The sequence below is a fragment of the Armigeres subalbatus genome, chromosome 2 (genome assembly GCF_024139115.2).
Source record: "Armigeres subalbatus isolate Guangzhou_Male chromosome 2, GZ_Asu_2, whole genome shotgun sequence".
NCBI lineage: Eukaryota > Metazoa > Arthropoda > Insecta > Diptera > Culicidae > Armigeres > Armigeres subalbatus.
The window spans coordinates 19,089,640-19,112,833 of NC_085140.1; the positions used below are offsets into that span (position 1 = coordinate 19,089,640).

Consider the following 23,194-nt stretch of genomic DNA (forward strand, 5'->3'; position numbering starts at 1 on the left):
GTAGCAGCATCAATAGAATCGTACAGAATGTAGGCCTGGGTGTCCCCTTTGTTATATTCGATCTTTTTGATGGCACCAAAACGGTCGAACTCACGCTTCAACTGAGTAACGAAACGAACAAACAACAAACGAACCGAAACGACGTCACAAGGTGAGGGAGAAAAACAAACAAACTGTCAAAACGTCAAGAGGGGTAAGTCAGCGCTCGTAAAATATTTATGTAATTCGTCACCCACGAGGGGTATTTTCTTCAAAATGAAGAAGAAGACATGGTGCCCGATTTTCTGATGGCTTTGTACCGGACATTTCGGTCTATGTATTCGTCAATGGCCGTAATCTGAAAAAGTGACGTATACGCCATTTTCCAAAAATTGTTTTAACGAGTACTACTCATCGAGCTCTTTAACAGAAAAATGGAAAACATACATGTTGTAAAATGGCTGCTGGAGAAACTTCCAGAGGAAATGTTTGAGGAATTTCTGGGGGAATCTTTGGAGGCAGTTCCTGAAGGGTCTCCCGGAGGGTTTTTTAGAGGAATTTTCGAAGGATTTTCCTATTGGTTTTTTGTATTTTTTTAGGAGTTTCTGGAGGAATTCCTGGAATAACTTCCGGAGGAATTTCTGGAGGAACTTACGATAATTTCTGAAGGATTCTTTATAAAAACTTCCGAAGTTAATGTTTGAGGATGCAGGGGAATTATTGAAGAAACTTCGGGTGGAACTGCTGAAGAAACTTCCGGAGGAATGCTTGGGGAACTTCAGGAGGAATTTCTAGAGGAACTTCCGGACGAAATTCTGGAGGAACTTCCGGACAAAATTCTGGAGGAACTTCCGGAAGGATTCCTGGAGGAACTTGGAGGATCTTCCGGAGCTTTTTCAGGCGGAATTCTGAGGTATTCTTGAATGAATTTCCGAAGAAATTTTTAAATAAACTATTTATAATTCATGTGGAAATTTCTGAAGGATTACCGTTAGAAACTTCCGGAAGAAATTTTGTAGCCATTCCTGGAGAAATTTTTGGAGGCACTTCCAGAGTAATTCTTAGAGGAACTTCTAGAAGAATTCACGGAGAAACTTCTGAATAATCTCTTGGAGGAATTTCTGGAGAATTTTTTGGATAATCTCCTGGAGAAACTGCCGAAGGAATTTCTGGAGAAAGCTTCAGAAGAATATCTTGAGGTACTTTCGGAGGAAGTCTACGAGGATTTTATGAAGGAATTCCTGGAGGAGCTTGCGGAGGAATTCTCGAAGGAATTTCTAGAGAAATTCCTGGAATGACTTGTGGGGAAACTTGCCTAGGAATTACCTGAATCAATCACGATTTTTAATTAACATCCAACCTCCAATGGCCAAAAATTCAGTTTCATTTATCCTTCAAATTTAATGAATACTTTAATAACTTCTAATAACGTCTAAATAAATATAAGCTCATATCCATTCCGTAATAACTTATTTGAAACCCAACATCGACAAGAAAATGTTAACTGTTCAACTGTCAAAAACCGTATGCATTGTGGGTTGCTTATCCGTTTTGCGTACGTTTTGTTTTTTAGTACAAAACGTGTCAAACGGATTACAAAACGCAAACTCAAACGCAAACGCAACGTATCCATTGTGCTCCGGCCTTCAACCAGATTGCATGTTTAAAATCACTGACTAGTTCCGCTATGCCGTAACGGTATGCACTTCACTACACGATGAACGGCGTGGCGTGACCAATTAAATCTGCCAGAAACAAAATCGTCCAAGCAGCATTCGCAGGAGAATGGTTTACGGGTGACATCGATTGCCCTTTATTGTTGCTCATATATCCGCGTCCGAGACATCACTTCGTCATCGTGACTTTTTGTTTCTGAAGTCAAAGAATAGTAGTCATGCTCTGCCTAAACTTTTCCGATCAGTTTTATCCTTTCCGTATATATAATAAGGCTGCGAACCAATTCACCGATTCGTTAGTTCAAATAATGATGTCAGTTTGTCGATCATTTTCCCTACTGATTGAAAATAATTCTGCACTGACTCATGGTAAGATAAGACAGTTAGACTTGCTCGCAAAAAAATTGCACCAAATTCCGACTTCGAAAAAATATTTTTACCATAAAAGGTAAGAACTGCCAAATTTATTCCAAAAGTTAAACGAATTGGTTTACAGCCTTCAACACGCGAACCTGGTTGGCGCTTAGTATCGCAATTATGCAGAACAACTACAATAAATAACATGACCTGGGGTGTGAACACAAATCCAAAAACCGGATTCATTCAAAACATTCAATCAATCCGGTCTCTGTTTTTTAAGGGCACGACTCTTTATTACGCATACTGATTAGTTCTTTAATTCAACAAAGAGATCAAAGGGACTTTATAGGCTGACTTGAAATTCTTAGATTATGTGCATATTTACGATTGATAAGATAAAATACAATTTTGGAAATCCCCCACGACGCGTCTCAACTTCATTTACTCGATGATTGTATAACGAATGCCATAAATGACACACTTGTCACAAATGTACTCACAGTCACAGTTGCATGCATGCTTGCTTTTCTCATTAACGGTCGTTACCGCCCCGGATACTTACTTTCAATTGCATTCCTGATCGTACCGACCACGCTTTCCCACAGTTGACTTGGAACAATCTCCACTTGTCCCGGTGCTGGGTAGACAAGCTCGACCTGTTGAAGTGGAATTCACTTAAGTAGGTACTATTTCGGAAATAATTACAATCACTGAAATCGAAGGGCATTTGATGCTCTCACTTGTTCGTTGGCGCTTCCGACGACCTCAAGCTTTCCGATATCGCGATTCGTCGCGTAGATAAAACACCTTATCGTCGTGGTACCAATGTCCAGCGATGCAATGTACCGCTCGGCTGATTCCATCACAGTCGTTGTCGTTTGTCGTTATGATTGTGCGACCGTACATGCAGAGTAGTTCAACCGAAGAAACGTGCGTGGTTGGAAAGAGAAATTTTCAACACTAGATTAGTACCTTTCCCGATGGGGATGCAGCGTTTGTTCGAAAGGTGAAGCAAAAAATGCGAAAACAATCAACCAGTGCGCTACGCAACGATGAGGGTAAATTGAGAGAAACCGTTTAATAAGCTCTCGTTAGAGGTTGGCCTGCGCGGATGAGGTAGGCCAGCACCGCACCGATTGGATTGAATGACGTCGATCAACTGAGCGAGACTCCCGCGAAGCAAAGCGATCTCGCACCTACTACCGTGCACGGGTATTCCCAAAGTATGTAACGCCTGGTGATATACAAGTGTTTAAGTTCTTGTGGGGTGTACTAGTAGCACACCTTTGCCAATATAGTGAACGTGGGTTCGTCCGTAAATTACGATTCTAGAGCACTTATATTAGAAGTAAATAACGTTTAAGCATTCTCTAAAACATATTAAAAGTTAAAAAAATCATACCGTAATTGATGGATATTGGACAAATACGTTTATCGTTGCATGAATGATGCACACATGTGATACGCTGATAAAGTGAGCTGGATGCATACAAGCTATTATTCAATTGACTTTATAGTGTGTTCTTCATACAATATATAGTGCAGTGGCATAGCCAGAAAATTGATCTGGAGGGGTTTTCTGAAAAAAAATTTAACTTAAGGTGGTTCGAACAAAATTTTTCTTCTAAAAATATTGTCTTTGGAAGGGGGGGGATTGGTAGGGGGACGGTGTTGGGTTTATGTCCAAACGGGTTCTATCACAAACGCCCGAATGACACTTGCCCGATTAACAAACGCCCGAATAGACCAAACGCCCGAAAAGACCAAACGCCCGAAAAGACCAAACGCCCGAAAAGACCATTCGCCCGAATAGACTATATGCCCGAATAAACTCTTCACTTTACTTGATGAAAAGATTTTTTGTGACTAATAAAATAAATATTATTTTTGATTTCCTACTTATTCCATATTTTGTTGTACACGTCTCTCACATGTATCTAAATATTCGCTTCGTTTATGTGTGAAATAATAAGAAAAATAACGATGTTACGTACTTTCTTTTTCATAAAATTCAAATAACGACTTGATTTCTTTATAAACGTATGCATAAAGTCCTTTAAGGTAGCTTCACACCTCGGGAATTTGGTCCGCACATTTTTTCCCCAGGGCACAGGGACCAAAATCCGGCGGAAAACTTTCCCGAGTTGTAAAGCTCCATTTAACATTGATTATAAATAAAATCTACTCATCACTGTCTTGCAATCCATTCACATAGGAAGAAAGTCAGTTTCAATCGCTCAGCATTGTTGAGAGATTCAGATATTAAAATATGTTTTATGTATGCTGTTACTTATACCGATACTTTTAGGGCAGCAGGGACTATGTCCAAGGGCTTGACGATCCCTCCCCAGGCCATCTGCGAGTTGTGGGGCTTGCCTAGGATGTGGTGGGGTTTGACAGTGGGCCCTGTTAAACCTCTATAAAAAGCTGCATGTATCCGCAAGTAGGCCCCACCAAAGCGACCGTGTGCCGCTCAAAGCGCACAAGCCCAAGTCCTGGTGTTAGGTGGGACGCTAAACAGCCCTGACACGACGGCCCTCCGACGAGACAGGAGGTTTGCGCTGGCCCAATAAGCCGCCTAGAAAACCAATCATTACGAACAATATAAGAGATAATGCGACTCGATATAATCGGCAAAGACCTAGGCGACGAATACAGGATCACGATTGGAAGCTTGGAACATGGAATTGCAAGTCGCTAGGTTTCGCAGGTTGCGACAGGATGATCTACGATGAATTACATCCCCGCAACTTCGACGTCGTGGCGCTGCAGGAGATTTGCTGGACAGGACAGAAAGTGTGGAAAAGCGGGCATCGAGCGGCTACCTTCTACCAAAGCTGTGGCACCACCAACGAGCTGGGAACCGGCTTCATAGTGCTGGGTAAGATGCGCCAACGCGTGATTGGGTGGCAGCCAATCAACGCAAGGATGTGCAAGCTGAGGATTAAAGGCCGTTTCTTCAACTATAGCATTATCAACGTGCACTGCCCACACGAAGGGAGACCCGACGACGAGAAAGAAGCGTTCTACGCACAGCTGGAGCAGACATACGATGGATGCCCACTGCGGGCCGTTAAAATCGTCATCGGTGACATGAACGCACAGGTAGGAAGGGAGGAAATGTATAGACCGGTCATCGGACCGGATAGTCTGCACACCGTATCGAATGACAACGGCCAACGATGCATAAACTTCGCAGCCTCCCGCGGAATGGTAGTCCGAAGCACCTTCTTTCCCCGCAAAAATATCCACAAGACCACATGGAGATCACCTAACCAAGAAACGGAAAACCAAATCGACCACGTTCTAATCGACGGCAAATTCTTCTCCGACATCACGAACGTCCGCACTTACCGCAGTGCGAATATTGAATCCGACCACTACCTCGTTGCAGTATGCCTGCGCTCAAAACTCTCGACGGTGTACAACACGCGTCGAAGTCGGACGCCGCGGCTTAACATTGGGCGGCTACAAGATGGTAGACTAGCCCAAGAATACGCGCAGCAGTTGGAAGTGGCACTTCCAACGGAAGAGCAGCTAGGCGCAGCGTCTCTTGAAGATGGCTGGAGAGATATTCGATCCGCCATTGGAAGCACCGCAAGGTGCCTCCGGTTCAGAGAAACGACTGGTATGACGGCGAATGTGAGCAGTTAGTGGAAGAGAAGAATGCAGCATGGGCGAGATTGCTGCAACACCGCACGAGGGCGAACGAGGCACGATATAAACAGGCGCGGAACAGACAAAACTCGATTTTCCGGAGGAAAAAGCGCCAGCAGGAAGATCGAGACCGTGAAGAAACGGAGCAACTGTACCGCGCTAATAACACACGAAAGTTCTATGAGAAGTTAAACCGTTCACGTAAGGGCCACGTGCCACAGCCTGATATGTGTAAGGACATAAACGGGAACCTTCTTACGAACGAGCGTGAGGTGATCCAAAGGTGGCGGCAGCACTACGAAGAACACCTGAATGGCGATGTGGCAGACGAAGATGGCGGTATGGTGATGGACCTGGGAAAACGCACGCAGCACATAATTCTACCGGCTCCGGATCTCCAGGAAATCCAGGAGGAGATTGGCCGGCTGAAGAACAACAAAGCCCCTGGGGTTGACCAACTACCAGGAGAGCTATTTAAACACGGTGGTGAGGCACTGGCTAGAGCGCTGCACTGGGTCATTACCAAGATTTGGGAAGAGGAAGTTTTGCCGCAGGAGTGGATGGAAGGTGTCGTGTGTCCCATCTACAAAAAGGGCGATAAGCTGGATTGTAGCAACTACCGCGCAATCACATTGCTGAACGCCGCCTACAAGGTACTCTCCCAAATTTTATGCCGTCGAATAGCACCAACTGCAAGGGAGTTCGTGGGGCAGTACCAGGCGGGTTTTATGGGCGAACGCTCCACCACGGACCAGGTGTTCGCCATTCGCCAAGTACTGCAGAAATGCCGCGAATACAACGTGCCCACACATCATCTATTCATCGACTTCAAAGCCGCATATGATACAATCGATCGGGACCAGCTATGGCAGCTAATGCACGAACACGGTTTTCCGGATAAACTGACACGGTTGATCAAAGCGACGATGGATCGGGTGATGTGCGTAGTTCGAGTTTCAGGGGCATTCTCGAGTCCCTTCGAAACCCGCAGAAGGTTACGGCAAGGTGATGGTCTTTCGTGTTTGCTATTCAACATCGCTTTGGAAGGTGTAATACGAAGAGCAGGGATTAACACGAGTGGTACAATTTTCAATAAGTCCGTCCAGCTATTTGGTTTCGCCGACGACATAGATATTATGGCACGTAACTTTGAGAAGATGGAGGAAGCCTACATCAGACTGAAGAGGGAAGCTAAGCGGATCGGACTAGCCATCAACACGTCGAAGACGAAGTACATGATAGGAAGAGGTTCAAGAGAAGACAATGTGAGCCACCCACCGCGAGTTTGCATCGGTGGTGACGAAATCGAGGTGGTAGAAGAATTTGTGTACTTGGGCTCACTGGTGACTGCCGAAAATGACACCAGCAGAGAAATTCGGAGACGCATAGTGGCTGGAAATCGTACGTACTTTGGACTCCGCAAGACGCTCCGATCGAATAGAGTTCGCCGCCGTACCAAACTGACAATCTACAAAACGCTAATTAGACCGGTAGTCCTCTACGGACACGAGACCTGGACGATGCTCGTGGAGGACCAACGCGCACTTGGAGTTTTCGAAAGGAAAGTGCTGCGTACCATCTATGGTGGGGTGCAGATGGCGGACGGTACGTGGAGGAGGCGAATGAACCACGAATTGCACCAGCTGTTGGGAGAACCATCCATCGTTCACACCGCGAAAATCGGACGACTGCGATGGGCCGGGCACGTAGCCAGAATGTCGGACAGTAACCCGGTGAAAATGGTTCTCGACAACGATCCGACGGGCACAAGAAGGCGAGGTGCGCAGCGGGCAAGGTGGATCGATCAGGTGGAAGATGACTTGCGGATGACTTGACTCCGTAGACTGCGTGGTTGGCGACGTGTAGCCATGGACCGAGCCGAATGGAGAAGACTCTTATATACCGCACAGGCCACTTCGGCCTTAGTCTGATTAAATAAAATAATAATACTTATACCGATCCACAAACATCCTGAAATGAATCAAAACCGGACGGAATAATTAGAGCTGTAGCGAAAAATAACGTTGCAAGGGTATTTATTTAAACCAATCGTCAAAAATAAGAGGCGCAAATAGGAATTCACCCTTCTTTTCTTCATACATTGTTCTTTCTAAATGTATTGAAGACATGATTTCTTCCCTAAGTATTAAGGTTCAAGCTAAATTCGTTTTAAAGATAACCAAAAACGACAGATACTATATGACAACCTTTCTTGCGATCGACTATCCATGTTTCCTTCAACACATCATTATAGATCCAGAGTATATACTATTGCATGTTAAGATGGCTGAGATTAATGCTGAGGAACGTGTCTTCCCAAATTCAAGTTTTAAGGATGTTTCTTTCTCCTCAACCAAAGTTTTGTTTTTAGAAAACATCAGCGATTTGGATTACAATCGGCATACGGGAAGAATTATAGACTTTAACTTGCCTATACAAAGTTTGTTACCTTTGCACTTTTTCGTGTTGAGATATAACAAAGGCATTAAAGGAGATTCGAAAATCTTGTCCAAAGAAACGTATTTTTTTTATGTAAGCAAGTATTATGCGAATGGGGTGTTAGGTATAATGAACGTTATACATAAATGACCCAAAGAACAGCCCATGACATAAAGAAGGCAGAATTATGCCAAACGGCCATTATGCCTAACGTACATTATCCCTAGCGTTCCTAATGCGTAACGTAGCGGACTTATGTGAATGGTCGCAAATCAACGCACAAAAGACCATTAGAGATCCACTTTTCTCCCCTTCACTATGATCGGTCTATGAAAAAACCCTAAACAGTATTCCTCGAACTTCCAATAACATTTTAGGGTGGTACAATAAGTGGAATACGCTTTTGAAACGAGGAAGTCCTCCGTTTTATACTGTTCCAAAACTGTTCCAACTAGAAGAAAGAAATGCGTAGCAGTGGTCGACCACTGCAGGCTAAGAAGACATATAGAATGAAAATAGCAGAAAAGAATGAAAAACTAGACAAACGTTCACATATTCCAGGTGATTGGCATATTTTTTCTTTTAATATGATTAGGAAAAATAACATGTTGTTATAGAATCTGGAAGTATACGTAAATATATGACCTATTCGGGCGAGTGGTCCATTCGGGCGAATGGTCTTTTCGGGCGTTTGGTCTTTTCGGACGAATGGAATTCGGGCGACTGTTGCATTCGGGCGTTTGTCATTCGGGCGAGTGTCATTCGGGCGTTTGTGATAGAATCGTCCAAACGACCCCGGCTTCCACGTGGCTACGCCACTGATACAGTGAATACCAATCGTGTTCACATTCGCCGTTTTGATCCGTAGGGGAGATTGGGTAGACTTGATCCCCTTTTCTGATTTTCGGTGTATCACAGCCATAAATAAATAAACATACGCGATTTCCACACAGACTCTCTAAGAAATATAGTATTTAACTTTACTGATGTATGACAGTCCTTGAACTATTGTTGTTATTGATACACAATCGATTTTTTGGAGTGCTGTCATAAGTCGATTTTTAAAATATTTGGGGGAAATTGATCCCTCTTCAATAACTTGCTTTGATAAAATTAGAAAGGTGCCCTCAGATTTTTAAAATATTTTTCATTCAAAATACACGTGATTTTCGAATTGCTGTGCGTATACATGAACAATTTTTGTTATTGAATTCGACAGCACATGCAATTTCAAAATTTGGGGAGACTTGATCCCATTTCTACCATATCTACGCAAAAAATATTTTTTCCTGTCAATCCTTCATCAAATCTGTCAAATGTTCAAACAAATAGAAGCCTGAGAACAGATTTATATTTTTTTGAATTTTTTCGCCAAATTTTTGTATGGATGACTAATGGGGATCAAGTGTCCCCAAATTGAGGCAATAACTTCAAATCCAAATATCCTAAAACTTTGATGGAATGTTGACATTTTCATCATTACAGATCATTAAGCATATTTATGGCTTTGTGCTGTAAAAAAATGAAAGCATTTGGTCATTGTTATAAAAAGTTGTTCAAATTTTGCGTGGCCAAATAAAAAATCTTTTGGAAGGTCAAAACATACAAACCGCCCTACAGAATAAATAAGTTTGTCAAACCAAAAAATAACTCACCACATAAAGGTCATTTGTCTACAGGATCTGTACTAAAAAATACGCTAGGACAAAACTATTTTCGTTCTCGATAAAACAGGGGGTGATCAAGTCTCCCCGGGGATCAAGTCTACCCACCTTCCCCTATCCGATAATATAAGCGCATTTTCGGCTTCAATGCCTAAATACAAAATTAAAAATAGAATGTCTAACCAAAAAGGCACGGCAAATGCTGGGTAAAGCGTACCATTGGTACTTCGCGTACCTAAAAGAATAAAATAGACCCCATTTTGCGGTCCTTAGCCTCTTACCCAGCAACTCCTATCCCTACCTCCTTGTGGCGCTGGCCGGGATACGAGCAACTTTAGGGAATATCGGGTAACCAACCCCGGTGGGAACTATGGTCGTATGCTGACAGGGAAGGGGGGATTTGCCCCTCTCCGGAGGTCAAATCTGATCGAGCGTCTGTTCTCCATGTTAGGAGCGGCTCGCAACAGCGTCTGTTCCCCTTGTTAGGAGCGGCTGATCATCGTCCGAGTGCCAGCGAGGGACTCTAAACTAAACTGTGCACACCATGCTGCATCGTGTCAGCATCGAGAAGGCAGCCCGTTCAATGCGATGTAGGTAGCGCAACCGAAGATTCTACCGAAGATTCTACAGCTACCCAGAAAGGCAAAAGAAGAGTAAAGAGGATTGATTCAACGGCAAAAGACACGGCAACGAATAAAGGACAACGATTGGAAAGTCGGATCTTGGAACGTGAGAACTTTGAATGAACCCGCACGCGTTGGGCCCCTGGCTCGTGAGCTGCAGAAGGTCGGCGCGAGTGTGGCAGCAATCCAGGAAATACGGTGACCCAGAACTGGAGAACGTGAATTCCGGGCGGTGGATCCCATAGCGAACACTTCATTCAAATACCACATCTACTATAGCGGCGGTGACAGAGCAGAACGAGGAGTTGGCTTCATGGTGATCGGGAAGCAGATGAAGCGTGTTATCCGGTGGAAGCCGTTAAGCGACCGCATTTGCGTGTTGAGAATGAAGGGTAAATTCTTCAACTGTAGCCTGATCAACATCTATGCCCCAACGAACGATAAGCCTGATGACGTGAAGGATGAGTTTTATGAGAGCCTTGATAAGGCCTGCGGAGAGTGCCCAACACACGATGTAAAGATTGGCATCGGGGATGCAAATGCGCAGATCGGAAGAGAAAGAAAGTGTGAAGATTTCGGGCGAACACTCCAGCCAGTTCGTTCGAATCGCGCCAGGGACTAAGACAAGATGAAGTACTTTCGTGCCTGTTGTACAACATTGCGCTAGAAAGTGTCATGCGGAGAGCCGGGGTACGATTTCCAACAGATCCAGTCAACTTATTTGTTTCGCGGATGACATGGGCATTGTCGGCAGAACATTTGCAAAGGCGACAGAACTGTACACCCGCCTGAAACGTGAAGCAACAAAAGTTTGACTGGTGGTGAATGCGTCAAAGACAAAGTACATGCTTGTAGACGGAACCCAGCGCGACAGGGCCCGCCTGAGAAGCAGTGTTACGATAGACGGGGATACCTTCGAGGTGGTCGAGGAATTCGTCTACCTCGGATCCTTGTTAACGGCTGATAACAACGTTAGTCGTGAAATACGAAGGCGCATCATCTGTGGAAGTCTACTACGCCTACTACGGGCTCCAGAAGAAACCCTTGGTCAAAAAAGATTCGCCACCGTACCAAATGTGTCATGTACAAGACGCTAATAAGACCGGTTGTCCTCTACGGACATGAAACATGGACAATGCTCGAGGAGGACTTGCAAGCACTCGGAGTATTCGAGAGACGGGTGCTTAGGACCATCTTGAACCAAGAATGAACCACGAGCTCGCCCAGCTCTACGGCGCACCCAGTATCCAGAAGATAGCTAAAGCCGGAAGGGTACGATGGACAGGACATGTTGCAAGAATGCCGGACAGCTACCCTGCAAAGATGATGTTCGCTTCCGATCCGGCAGGTACGAGACGGCGTGGAGCGCAGCGAGGTGGGCAGACCAGGTGCAAAACGACTTGGTGAGCGTGGGGCGCATTTGAGGATGGAGAGATGCGGCCTCGTACCGTGTATTGTGGGGTCAAATTGTTGTTCCAGTGTTATCCGTTTAGATGTAGACTAAATAAATGAAATGGTCGACGGACGACATTTCTCTGAAGTTATAGATGTAAGGTCCTTCAGAGGTCCGAACATCGACTATGATCACTATCTTGTAGCTGAAAAAATCGGGCCCGAATTTCCAGCGTCACGAATTCACCAAACAACAGAACGATGCGTTTCAATATTCAACGCTTGTCAGTTGAAGGAGTTGCTGAACAGTACCACCAGCAGCTGGACGAGTGGATAGGAGATGCCAACGGATCTGGCGACGTCAACAGATTGTGGGAAAATATCCACGAAGCTGTGACTACAACAGCGCAGGAAGTGTTAGTCACTGCACAGCGACGCCAACGAAAGGACTGGTTTGATGAGGAGTGCCAGCGAGTGACGGACGAGAAAAATGTTGCTAGGAGTCGAATGCTAGTGGCTCGTACCCGTTCCAACAGAGAGCGGTACAGTGTAGCAAGGGCAGAAGAGAAACGAATCCACCGCAGAAAAAAATGCAACACGAAGAGAGTGTGATAGCTGAAGCGCAGGAGAACATGGATAGAAACGATATGCGGAGGTTTTACACAACTGTCAATGGCGCGCGGCATAAGACTGCGCCAGTGCCCGCCATGAAGGTGTATTAAGGAGCAGGATGGCAAAGGCCGGCGACGGTCAAGCTGTGTAACCACCAACGCTAGACGAGGTAAAGAAGGCTCTAAACGAGCTGAAAAAAAGTAAAGCTGCTGGGAAGGACGGGGGTCGAACTTCTCAAACAAATTATCCAGAAATGGGAGGATGAAGAACTGCCTGCCGGCTGGTTGGATAGCCTCATATGCCCAATCTATAAGAAAGGGCACAGACTAGAGTGTGGCAATTACAGAGGGATCACCCTTCTAAATCCTGTCGCGTATCCTGTTTAACACGCTGAGACCCCTCACGAGGAGTCCTTCGTCGGCAAATACCAGGCAGGTTTTCGTGAGGGCCGATCAACGACGGATCAGTTGTTTAGCCTACGAATGATCCTTGACAAATTCCGGGAGTACAACTTGCAGACTCACCATCTGTTCATTGATTTCGAAGCAGCGTACGATTCAGTGAAGAGAAATGAGCTGTGGCAGATAATGTCCGAACATGGTTTTCCGGCGAAACTGATTAGACTGAAACGTGCAACGCTGGATGGCTCGAAATCAAGTATTCGGATTGCAGACGAAGTGTCAACCTCGTTTGTGACCTTAGACGGATTGAAGCAGGGTGATGCAATTTCGAATTTATTGTTCAACATTGCGCTCGAAGGGGCTATTAGGAGATCTGGCGTGCAGAGGAACGGCACTATCATCACACGGTCGCATTTCGTCCTGGTAGTTCCCTAATGGGGATGTGTTTGAAGTTGTTGAAGAATTTGTTTACTTTGGAACCCTTGTGACATGTGACAATGACGTTTCCCGTGAAGTGAAAAGACGTATTGCTGCTGCGAATAGGGCCTTTTACGGATTACGTAATCAGCTTAGGTCTCGCAACATGCAGACGGAAACGAAATTTGCTCTATACAAAACTCTGATTCTACCAGTGGCCCTTTTTGGACATGAAGTATGGACGTTAAAAGAGGCGGACCGGAGAGCTTTCGGGGTTTTCCGAGCGAAACGTGCTGCGCACAATGGAAATGGTGTGTGGCGCAGACGCATGAATCATGAGCTGTATCAAGTATACAAAGAAGAAAATATTGTGAATCGTATAAAATACGGCAGACTTCAGTGGGCTAGTCACTTAGTACGAATGTTGGAAGAAAGAATAGCGAAAACAATATTGAACAGAGAACCAGATAGGGGCCGGTGACTTCGAGGAAGGCCACGAACACGCTGGCTGCACGCGGTGGAATCGGACCCGGGGACCCTGAACGTTCGGGGAAACTGGAGGAACATCGCCCAAAACTGACGATTATGGAGCTCTACAATACGCCAGGCATAGGTGTATCGACGCTGTAGCCAACCAGGTATCCAGGTAGGTAACCAAATACAAAATGAATATATTTAGTTTAAATTTTTCTCAAAATATTCTAAATTATTTGCCGTGGTAAGTACAGGTACGTTTCCGCACAATATGAGAAATATTCAAATCGAAAAATGTATTGGATGGACAGTGGGTCCAAAAAGTATTCGTCTAGCTGCATATTTTTAGTAAAGCGTGATAGAAGCGAAATCAAAAAACTTTCTTCTAAATTTGGTAGAATACTTATCAGTAGATGATTATTATTAAAAAAAAACATATAGAAATTTCAATTGCTTTTGTTGGCATTTAGAAGATATCTAAATTTCGTTAATTTAGCTCGCTCAAAAAGTATTCGTCTATTCTAATGTGACCAGCAATCGTTCTGCGAAACGCGGGACGCTTATTTGGGTTGCGTCACTGACTTGAAAGTGGATTCTCCTAAAGAGCATTACGCATAGATTTTGGCCCAAAAAAAATGGAAAATATTTGTAAGGCTGTATGAAATGTAATAAATTTGTAAAACGAAGTTGAAAAATGCAGCGTCCCGCGAAACGCAATCAAATTAACGTGTCGATTTCACCAAAAGCTATCGCTGGAAGAAGGATGATTTTAAGGATCAAGTCATATTATCTGATGAAAGCAAGTACAGTATATTTGGATCAAATGGCCGATGTATGGTATGGCAGAAAAGGAATATTGAGATACAGCCGCAGAACCTCTTTTCAGCAGTAAAGCATGGCGGGGGCTCCGTCATGGTATCTGAGTTGCATGAGCGTAACCGGTGTGAGAAAATTTCACATTATTGAAGAAAGTATGTATCACAAAATGTTCATCCGGATTTTGAAAGAAAATTTGAACGCCAGTGCTGAGAAATTAGGCTTACAGGGAACATACATCTTTCGGCATGATAATTACCCAAGCACACAGCCCACAATACTAAGCTGTAGCTACTTTATAATACCCCAATCAACTCAAAACGCCTCCTCAGAGCCCTTATATGAATCCAATTTATCACCATTGGAAAGTGCTGGACGACAAAATTCGTAAAAGTCAGATTTCCAACAACAACGAACTGAAATTAGTGTTGAAAGAAGAATGGGAGAAAATTCCGTCCCAAGTCACGGCTAATTTGGTCAGTTCCATAGCACAAGAACTACAAACCGTCATAGATACATCCTTTGATGGGATTCGAGCCCACGATCCACAGTACTGTGCATATGTAACATTGTAATCAGAACCCATGTTGGGTGGTCCATACCCGAAAAAATACAATTTTCTCTGATTGAACTGCATTTTATAATTATTGAATCACTTTATTCTTAGTAAACTTTCAGTTGATAATCATTGTAAATAGTGAATCAACAACGAAAGAATGAACACTGTAGGAGCGATTCAAACATGACGTCCACTACTTGTTTAGATTTCTAGACCCCCCTCCCCCATTTGTCACGCTTTTTGGTATACCTGGTATATGTAGTGTAACAAAATCTTGGACCTCCTCCCCCCTAAAACCTTGGACATCATTGTTGAACGACCCCGTATCACGCGTTATTGATAATATGCACTTTCGCCAGACATGCGCACAAACAACATTTAACGCATCTATAACTATAAATGAATGATAGTGATGTAAACAACAAGCTACATAGAATCTTATAAAAATAACATTTTTCTCTACTTACCTGTCGAATAGAAAGAGTCGGAAATTATTGCCCCGCTACTTCGTAGTCGCATTCGCATTTTTCAGAAAACTTTATTATTAAACATATAAAATGTATACAATTTCGATGCGATTGTTGTTGCTCCAGATAAAAAACTTTATGCTATTAGTTTGTTTTCCTTTTTATTTTCGTAGTGATGCGCAGGCTCGGCGTTTACTAATAAACATCTGATTGGTAGTTGAAGTGCGCGAAGAACATTCCCGCCATGCGAGTGAACACGTGGTAACGCATGGAATACGGTTGAAATTTTGTAGGTTAATAAAGCAAAAAAAATCCAATCCAATTCCAATTCAAATCCAATCTAAATCCAATCAAAATCCTATCCAAATCCAATCCAAATCCAATCCAAATCCAATCCAAATCCAATCCAAATCCAATCCAAATCCAATCCAAATCCATTCCAAATCCAATCCAAATCCAATGCAATCCAAATCCGATCCAAATCCAATCTAAATGCAATCCAATCCAAATCCAATCCAAATCCAATCTAAATTCAATCTAATTCCAATCAAATTTCAATCCAAATCCAATCCAATCTAAATCTAATCCAAAACCAATTGAATTCCAATCCAAATCCAATCCAATCCAAATCCAATCCAAATCCAACCCAAATCCAATCCAATTCCAATCCAAATCCAATTCAAATCAAATCCAAATCCAAATCCAATCCAAATCCAATCCAAATCTAATCTAAATCCAATCCATATCCGATACAAATCCAATCCAACCCAAATCCAATCCAAATCCTATCCAAGTCCAATCCAAATCTTATCCAAATCCAATCTAAATTCAATCCAAATCCAATCCAAATCCAATCCAAATCCAATTCAAATTCAACCCAAATCCAATCCAAATTCAATCCAAATCCAATTGAATTCCAATCCAAATCCAATCCAAATCCAATCCAAATCCAATCCAAATCCAATTCAAATCCAATCCAAATCCAAATCCAATCTAAATCCAATCCAAATCTAATCCAAATCCAATCCATATCCGATACAAATCCAATCCAAATCCAATCCAACCCAAATCCAATCCAAAGCCAATCCAAATCCAATCCAAATCCAATCTAAATCCAATCCAATTCCAATCCAAATTCAAATCCAATCCAAATCCAATCCAAATCCAATTCAAATTCAACCCAAATCCAATCCAAATTCAATCCAAATCCAATCAAAATCTAATCCAAATCCAATCCATATCCAAACCAAATCTAATCCAAATCCAATACAAATCCAATCCAAATCTAATCCAAATCCAATCCAAATCCAATACAAATCTAATAATCCAATCCCAATCCAACCCAAATCCAACCCAAAGCCAATCCAAATCCAATCCAAATCTAATCCAAATCCAATCCAAATCCAATCAAAATCCTATCCAAATCCAATCCAAATCCAATGCAATCCAAATCCAATCTAAATGCAATCCAATCCAAATCCAATCCAAATCCAATCTAAATTCAATTTAATTCCAATCCAAATTCAATCCAATCTAAATCTAATCCAAATCCAATCGAATTCCAATCCAAATCCAATCCAATCCAAATCTAATCCAAATCCAATCCAAATCCAACCCAAATCCAATTCAAATCCAATCCAAATCCAAATCCAATCCAAATCCAATCCAAATCCAATCCAACCCGAATCCAACCCAAAGCCAATCCAAATTCAATCCAAATCCAATCCAATCTAAATTTATTCGAAATTCAATCGAAATCCCATCCAAATCCAAGCCAAATCCAATCCAAATCTAATTAAATCCAAATCCAATTCAAATTCAATACAAATCCACATCCAATCCAAATCCAATCCAAATCTAATCCAAATCCAATCAATATCCAATACAAATCCAATCCAACCCAAATCCATCCCAAAGCCAATCCAAATCCAATCCAAATCCAACCAAATCCAATCTAAATCCAATCCAATCCAAATTCAAATCCAATCCAAATCCAACTCAAAGCCAATCCAAATCCAATCCAAATCTAATCCAAATCCAATAAATATCCAAACCAAATTCAATCCAATTCCAATTCTGTTGAGAATCTTTCTTCCAAATAATACTCGGATTGTTCTCAGGTTTGAAGATAATTTATTGAGCTTTCAATACGTCAAGTGGTTTATATCAAACATGGTTATTTATCGATACAATCATTCTAGTTTCATATTCTGTATAAGCTTGTCTATGTAATCTACAGTGTCTATATTGTATACAACTAATTCTAACTTCTAAGTTCCATGCAACTCGTAAAGCTTCTTGTTTGCCACAAGAAGCTCTTCGTACATTATTGCATACAATGTCTGATTGGATACAAGTTCTTCCTTCCATAGTCGACATTGGATTGACAGTCGACATTTCGTTTGTCAGTAGTGAGATGTCAGAATGACATCTTGTTTATCAGTATTAGAATGAATGGCAAATTGTTATTGTTTATGTTTCATAGTGCAATCAATCGGATCGAAACATTTTTCTCAACACTTCCCCACAATTTGCACATTCAACATACCAAACAGTTTTCTATGCGTGTTTTTAGGTAACCCCTTTGTAAACGCGTCCGCTGGTTGGTCTACGCTTGGGATGAATTGCAGCTTGAGTTTCCCTCCTTTGATAAGTTCCCGAATGAAAAGGTATTTGATGTCCAAGTGCTTCATTCGCTGGTGTGATCTCGGCTCCTCCGCTATACTGATGCACGGGATGCTGTCTTCCATGATGATGAATGGTGTTGTGATGATATTCAATTCATTGAGAAGTGATGTTAGCCACACCTTCTTTTGCAGCAGCGCACAGTGCAATCAATTCCGCTTCACTCGTTGATAAACTGATGGTTGGTTGCCGTTTCGTTGACCACGAAATTAGATTCCCATATAATAGATATGCATATCCTGATAATGATTTTCTATCATCTGGATCGTTTGCAAAATCTGCATCACCAAATCCTACTAATGGGGGCTTATCTTCATGTTTTGAGTATACAATTTTTGTGTCGGTCGTTCCCCGTAGGTATCGCAATATTCGTTTTAATCCTGACCAGTGCCAGTCCGTGGCACAGTTCGTATATTTGCTCAAAATGCTGACTGCAGTACAAATATCTGGTCTTGATGTTATCGAAAGGTATTGTAGGCATCCAAGCAATTCTCTGTAAGGCTGTTCGGTGAGTTTTTCCTCAGACTTCGACCATTTGGTGTTGTAATCCAATGGTGTCCCCACTGGTTTGCAGTCGGCCATTCCAAATCTTTTGAGAAGCTTCTCTATGTATTGTGGTTGAGAAATTTCTATCGTCTGATTTTCAAAATCACGTACGATTTCCATTCCCAGAAAATGCTTTACCTCCAACATATCTTTCATTTGGAATAACCTTCCTAACTTTTCCTTAACCCAGGATATATCTTCGTTATTCTTTCCAATTACCAGAATGTCATCTACATATAAGATGAGTATTATTCCTTTGGATTTTGACTTGTATATACAACAGTCATTTTTCAATGGAATGAAACCAAGTTTTCGTATAGCATCATCAAAGCGTTTATTCCATGATCGGCTGGCTTGCTTCAAGCCGTATAAACACTTATGAAGTTGAACAATGTGACCTTGATCATTTCCATTTCTTGGGAGTTTCATATAGATTTCCTCGTCTAATTCTCCATTTAGAAATGCAGTCTTGACATCCATTTGATGTACATGCAAATTATGTTCGTTGGCCAGTGCTAGGGCTAACCGAACGCTCTCTAGTTTAGCAACTGGTGCATAGGTTTCAGCGAAATCAAACCCAGGACGCTGAGAACACCCTTTTGCCACCAATCTAGCTTTATACCTTCCATCTTCTTTCATCGAAAATTTCGATTGAATTGGTTTTACACCTTTTGGTAGACAGTTAACAACTGTCCAAGTGTCATTTTGATGTAATGCGTCGAGTTCGTCTTGAATTGCCAGTTTCCATTCTTCCCAGTCTTCAGTTCTCTTCAGTTCTTCTATGTTTTGTGGAATAACTTCGTTACATATCCCGGCGACATGTGCTTTATAATCTGAATACCAAGTTGGTATTTTTCTTTCTCGTTTACTTCGCCGTAACCCTTGTTGTTCGTCGTCTTCATCTTCTTCGTCTGCGTGACTTTCGTTTGTACTTTCATAGTCAGTTTCTTCAACTGATTCTTCGAGTGATTGTTGATCTTCTTGATCTATCTCGACTATAGTACGATCACCGTCTATCGAATCTTCCGCTGACAACTGTTCCGTTCCATTTTCTGTGCCTTCTGACAACATGCTTTGATCAAATCGTGCGTTTAAAATCACGTCTTGATCCGACGAGAAATTATGTTCTTTGATTCGGTTGACCTAAAATCATCATTGATGATATTAGACTCGTTGAATATCACGTTTCTACCAATCTCGACAGATCGTGTATTTTTATCCCACAGTCTATATCCATTGTTTGCGTATCCCACAAATATCAATGATATCGTTCTTGGATCTAATTTTCGTCGTTTTTCTTTCGGAACTTGTTTGTGTGCTTCGCAGCCAAACACTCTTAAATTTTTCAAATTTGGTCGTCTTCCAAACCACATCTCATATGGTGTTTTGTTTTCATCTACCCCATTTGTTGGGGATCTATTTATCAGATATGTTGCTGCATATAATGCTTCTCCCCACATATCCTTGGATAGCTGACTATCATACAGCATTGCTCTAACCTTTTCCATCAAAGTTCGATTCATGCGTTCACTAACGCCATTTTGTTGTGGAGTGTATGGAACTGTAAATATCATTTGAATTCCATTTTTCTTGCAATAAGTTTGAAATTCGGTATTGGCATATTCTCCACCATTATCACACCTTAGCATAGAAATTCGTGTACCAAAATACGATGAAGACATGGCTTCAAACTCCTTGAATTTCTCAAAAACTTCTGATTTATTTTTCAAAAGATAAACTACCAGAAAGTGTGTGTAGTCATCTATAAAGGTCACAAAGTAGCGGTATCCGTCATACGTTTCCTTTTCCATGCTCCCGCATACGTCTGAATGAATTAATTCAAGCGGCCGTTTCGATCTTGGGTGTTTCATATGTATGAACTTGTTAGCGGTCTGTTTCCTGCTAAACATCCTTCACACATGTCTGCTTTACTCCAGTCTTCCGAATGTATATTGATACCCTCAACCATTCCTTTCTTTATTAGCTTTTCTATCCCCGAAATACTCAAGTGTCCCATTCGCTTATGCACAGTCTCTAAACTCAATTGATTTCCAATATATGCTGAACCTTCAGCATATTCAATAGACTTTGCTTCCCGAAGCAATCACTTCGCCCTCATTTTCAAAAATGACCTCTTCATCAATGAAAGTAACCCTATTTCCGCTTTTACTAGCTTTTCTTACAGAAAGGAGATTTTCTTCAAGTTCAGGGATGAAAAAGACATTGTACAATTCAACATTCTTTATTAAATTTTTCCCGACAATGCTTTTCAACTTAATCTTCCCCATCTTCGTAGCCCGAAGCTTTTCTCCAGACTTTGCTGTGGAAATCAACACAGGTTTCTCCAAATCTTGGATATCCTCCAGAAGATTTCTGTCGTTGACCATGTGGTCGCTCGCTCCCGAATCTACAACGAATCTTACCCGCTTCCTCTCAAACTTGCTGGCTTTCTCTGCATTGGTTCTAGTCATCATGGCGATTGTTCTTTTTGGGTTCTTCTTCTCTTTCAGGTACTTCTCCTTCTCCTTGGCAATGAACTTCTTCATTAAAGGACATTTGTTCTTGAAGTGACCGATCTCGTTGCATCCAAAGCATCGGGTTGTCGCCTTCTTCGATGCTAGCGCTATGTTTCGGGGTTCCTTCTGAAAGTCTTCCCCGGATTCGGCGTCGAAAAACATCCGCTTGATGTCAGTCACGGACTTCTGGCACAACTCTTCATTGGACAGAACAAGCAATGCTCCTTTCACATGTTTGTAATGGTCTGGAATAGCGCTGAGTAGGGCATGGACCTTCTCTTCCTGAGTTATTCCAGAACGCATTCTCTCCAATTCTCTGATTATCAGATCGTATTCGTCGAAGGTTTCCCTCAACGAGTTATGTTTGCGGTATTTGATGGAGAATAACCTCTCTCTCATGCTGACCATGGTTTTTACCAAAACATCCATGGCGTCTTTCGCGTATTCCAGTCCGATGAGTTTGTTGAGGATGTCGTTGTTCACGAGCATGACGATCTCGTCCAGAGCCTCAACGTCTTCTTCTTTTCGTTTGTTCAAACGCTCCATCCTCTCCTTCTTCCTCTCTTCCGATTCGCCGGGAACTGGCGCATAGTATTCTTCTTCAATCGGTGTCCTGACCAGCGTATGAGCTAATTTAAGTTTAGCCAACCTGTGCTCAATACGCCACTTCCAGGCTGGAAAATTGGCCTCCGTGCCATCAAAAACATTGGCGCGGTCCCCGCTGAGCAGGACGCCGGTGATCGGCATGGTGCGCTCGAGAGTTCCCCTCTCGTAGCCACCGCTCCTGCGTCCACTGCTGCTCGCCGAAGTCATTCCTTCTGGTTGCTCTCCAGAAGCGTCTACCAGGCCAGAATCGTCCACCAGTCCAGAATTGTCCACCAGTCCAGAATCGTCCACCGGTTCAGAATCGTCCACCGGTTCAAAGTCTTCCACCAGTCCAAAATCATCCACCAGTCCAGAATCGTCCACCAGTCCAGAGTCGTCCACCAGTCCAGAATCGTCCACCAGTCCAGAAGGAAGTCTGTGTCCAACGGTATAGTACGACCGTTACTGCCAGTTAACCACTGGGCCCATAACCATTTGTTGAGAATCTTTCTTCCAAATAATACTCGGATTGTTCTCAGGTTTGAAGATAATTTATTGAGCTTTCAATACGTCAAGTGGTTTATATCAAACATGGTTATTTATCGATACAATCATTCTAGTTTCATATTCTGTATAAGCTTGTCTATGTAATCTACAGTGTCTATATTGTATACAACTAATTCTAACTTCTAAGTTCCATGCAACTCGTAAAGCTTCTTGTTTGCCACAAGAAGCTCTTCGTACATTATTGCATACAATGTCTGATTGGATACAAGTTCTTCCTTCCATAGTCGACATTGGATTGACAGTCGACATTTCGTTTGTCAGTAGTGAGATGTCAGAATGACATCTTGTTTATCAGTATTAGAATGAATGGCAAATTGTTATTGTTTATGTTTCATAGTGCAATCAATCGGATCGAAACATTTTTCTCAACAAATTCAAATCCAATACAAATCCAATCCAAATCCAATCTAAATGCAATCCAATCCAAATCCAATCTAAATTCAATCTAATTCCAATCCAAATTTAATCTAAATCCAATCCAAATCCAATCCAATCTAAATCTAATCCAAATCCAATCCAAATCCAACCCAAATCCAATCCAAATTCAATCCAAATCCAATCCAAATCCAATCCAAATGCAATCCAAATCCAATCCAAATCCAATCCAAATCCAATCCAAATCCAATCCAAATCCAATTCAAATCCAATCCAAATCCAATCTAAATGCAATCCAATCCAAATCCAATTTAATTCAATTTAATTCCAATCCAAATTCAATCCAAATCCAATCCAATCTAAATCTAATCCAAATTCAATCTA

General features: G+C 42.2%; 1 protein-coding gene across 2 annotated transcripts in view; it reads right to left on the reverse strand.

Moving 5' to 3' along the window:
• Positions 1-15,700, reverse strand: part of LOC134218060 (putative glycerol kinase 5) — a 41,890-nt gene extending 26,190 nt beyond the window's left edge. The window contains exons 1-3 of one of the 2 annotated variants that reach the window (XM_062696927.1): positions 15,537-15,699; positions 2,756-2,868; positions 2,578-2,671 (exon numbers count right to left, since the gene is read on the reverse strand). In XM_062696927.1, the coding sequence (XP_062552911.1) occupies positions 2,578-2,671; positions 2,756-2,868; positions 15,537-15,594 (265 nt within the window). In that variant the 5' untranslated portion in view covers positions 15,595-15,699. Of the gene's footprint in view, positions 1-2,577; positions 2,672-2,755; positions 2,869-15,536 lie in introns of both variants that reach the window. The other variant, XM_062696928.1, reaches the window with a different exon arrangement.
• Between the last annotated feature and the right edge of the window lie 7,494 nt (positions 15,701-23,194).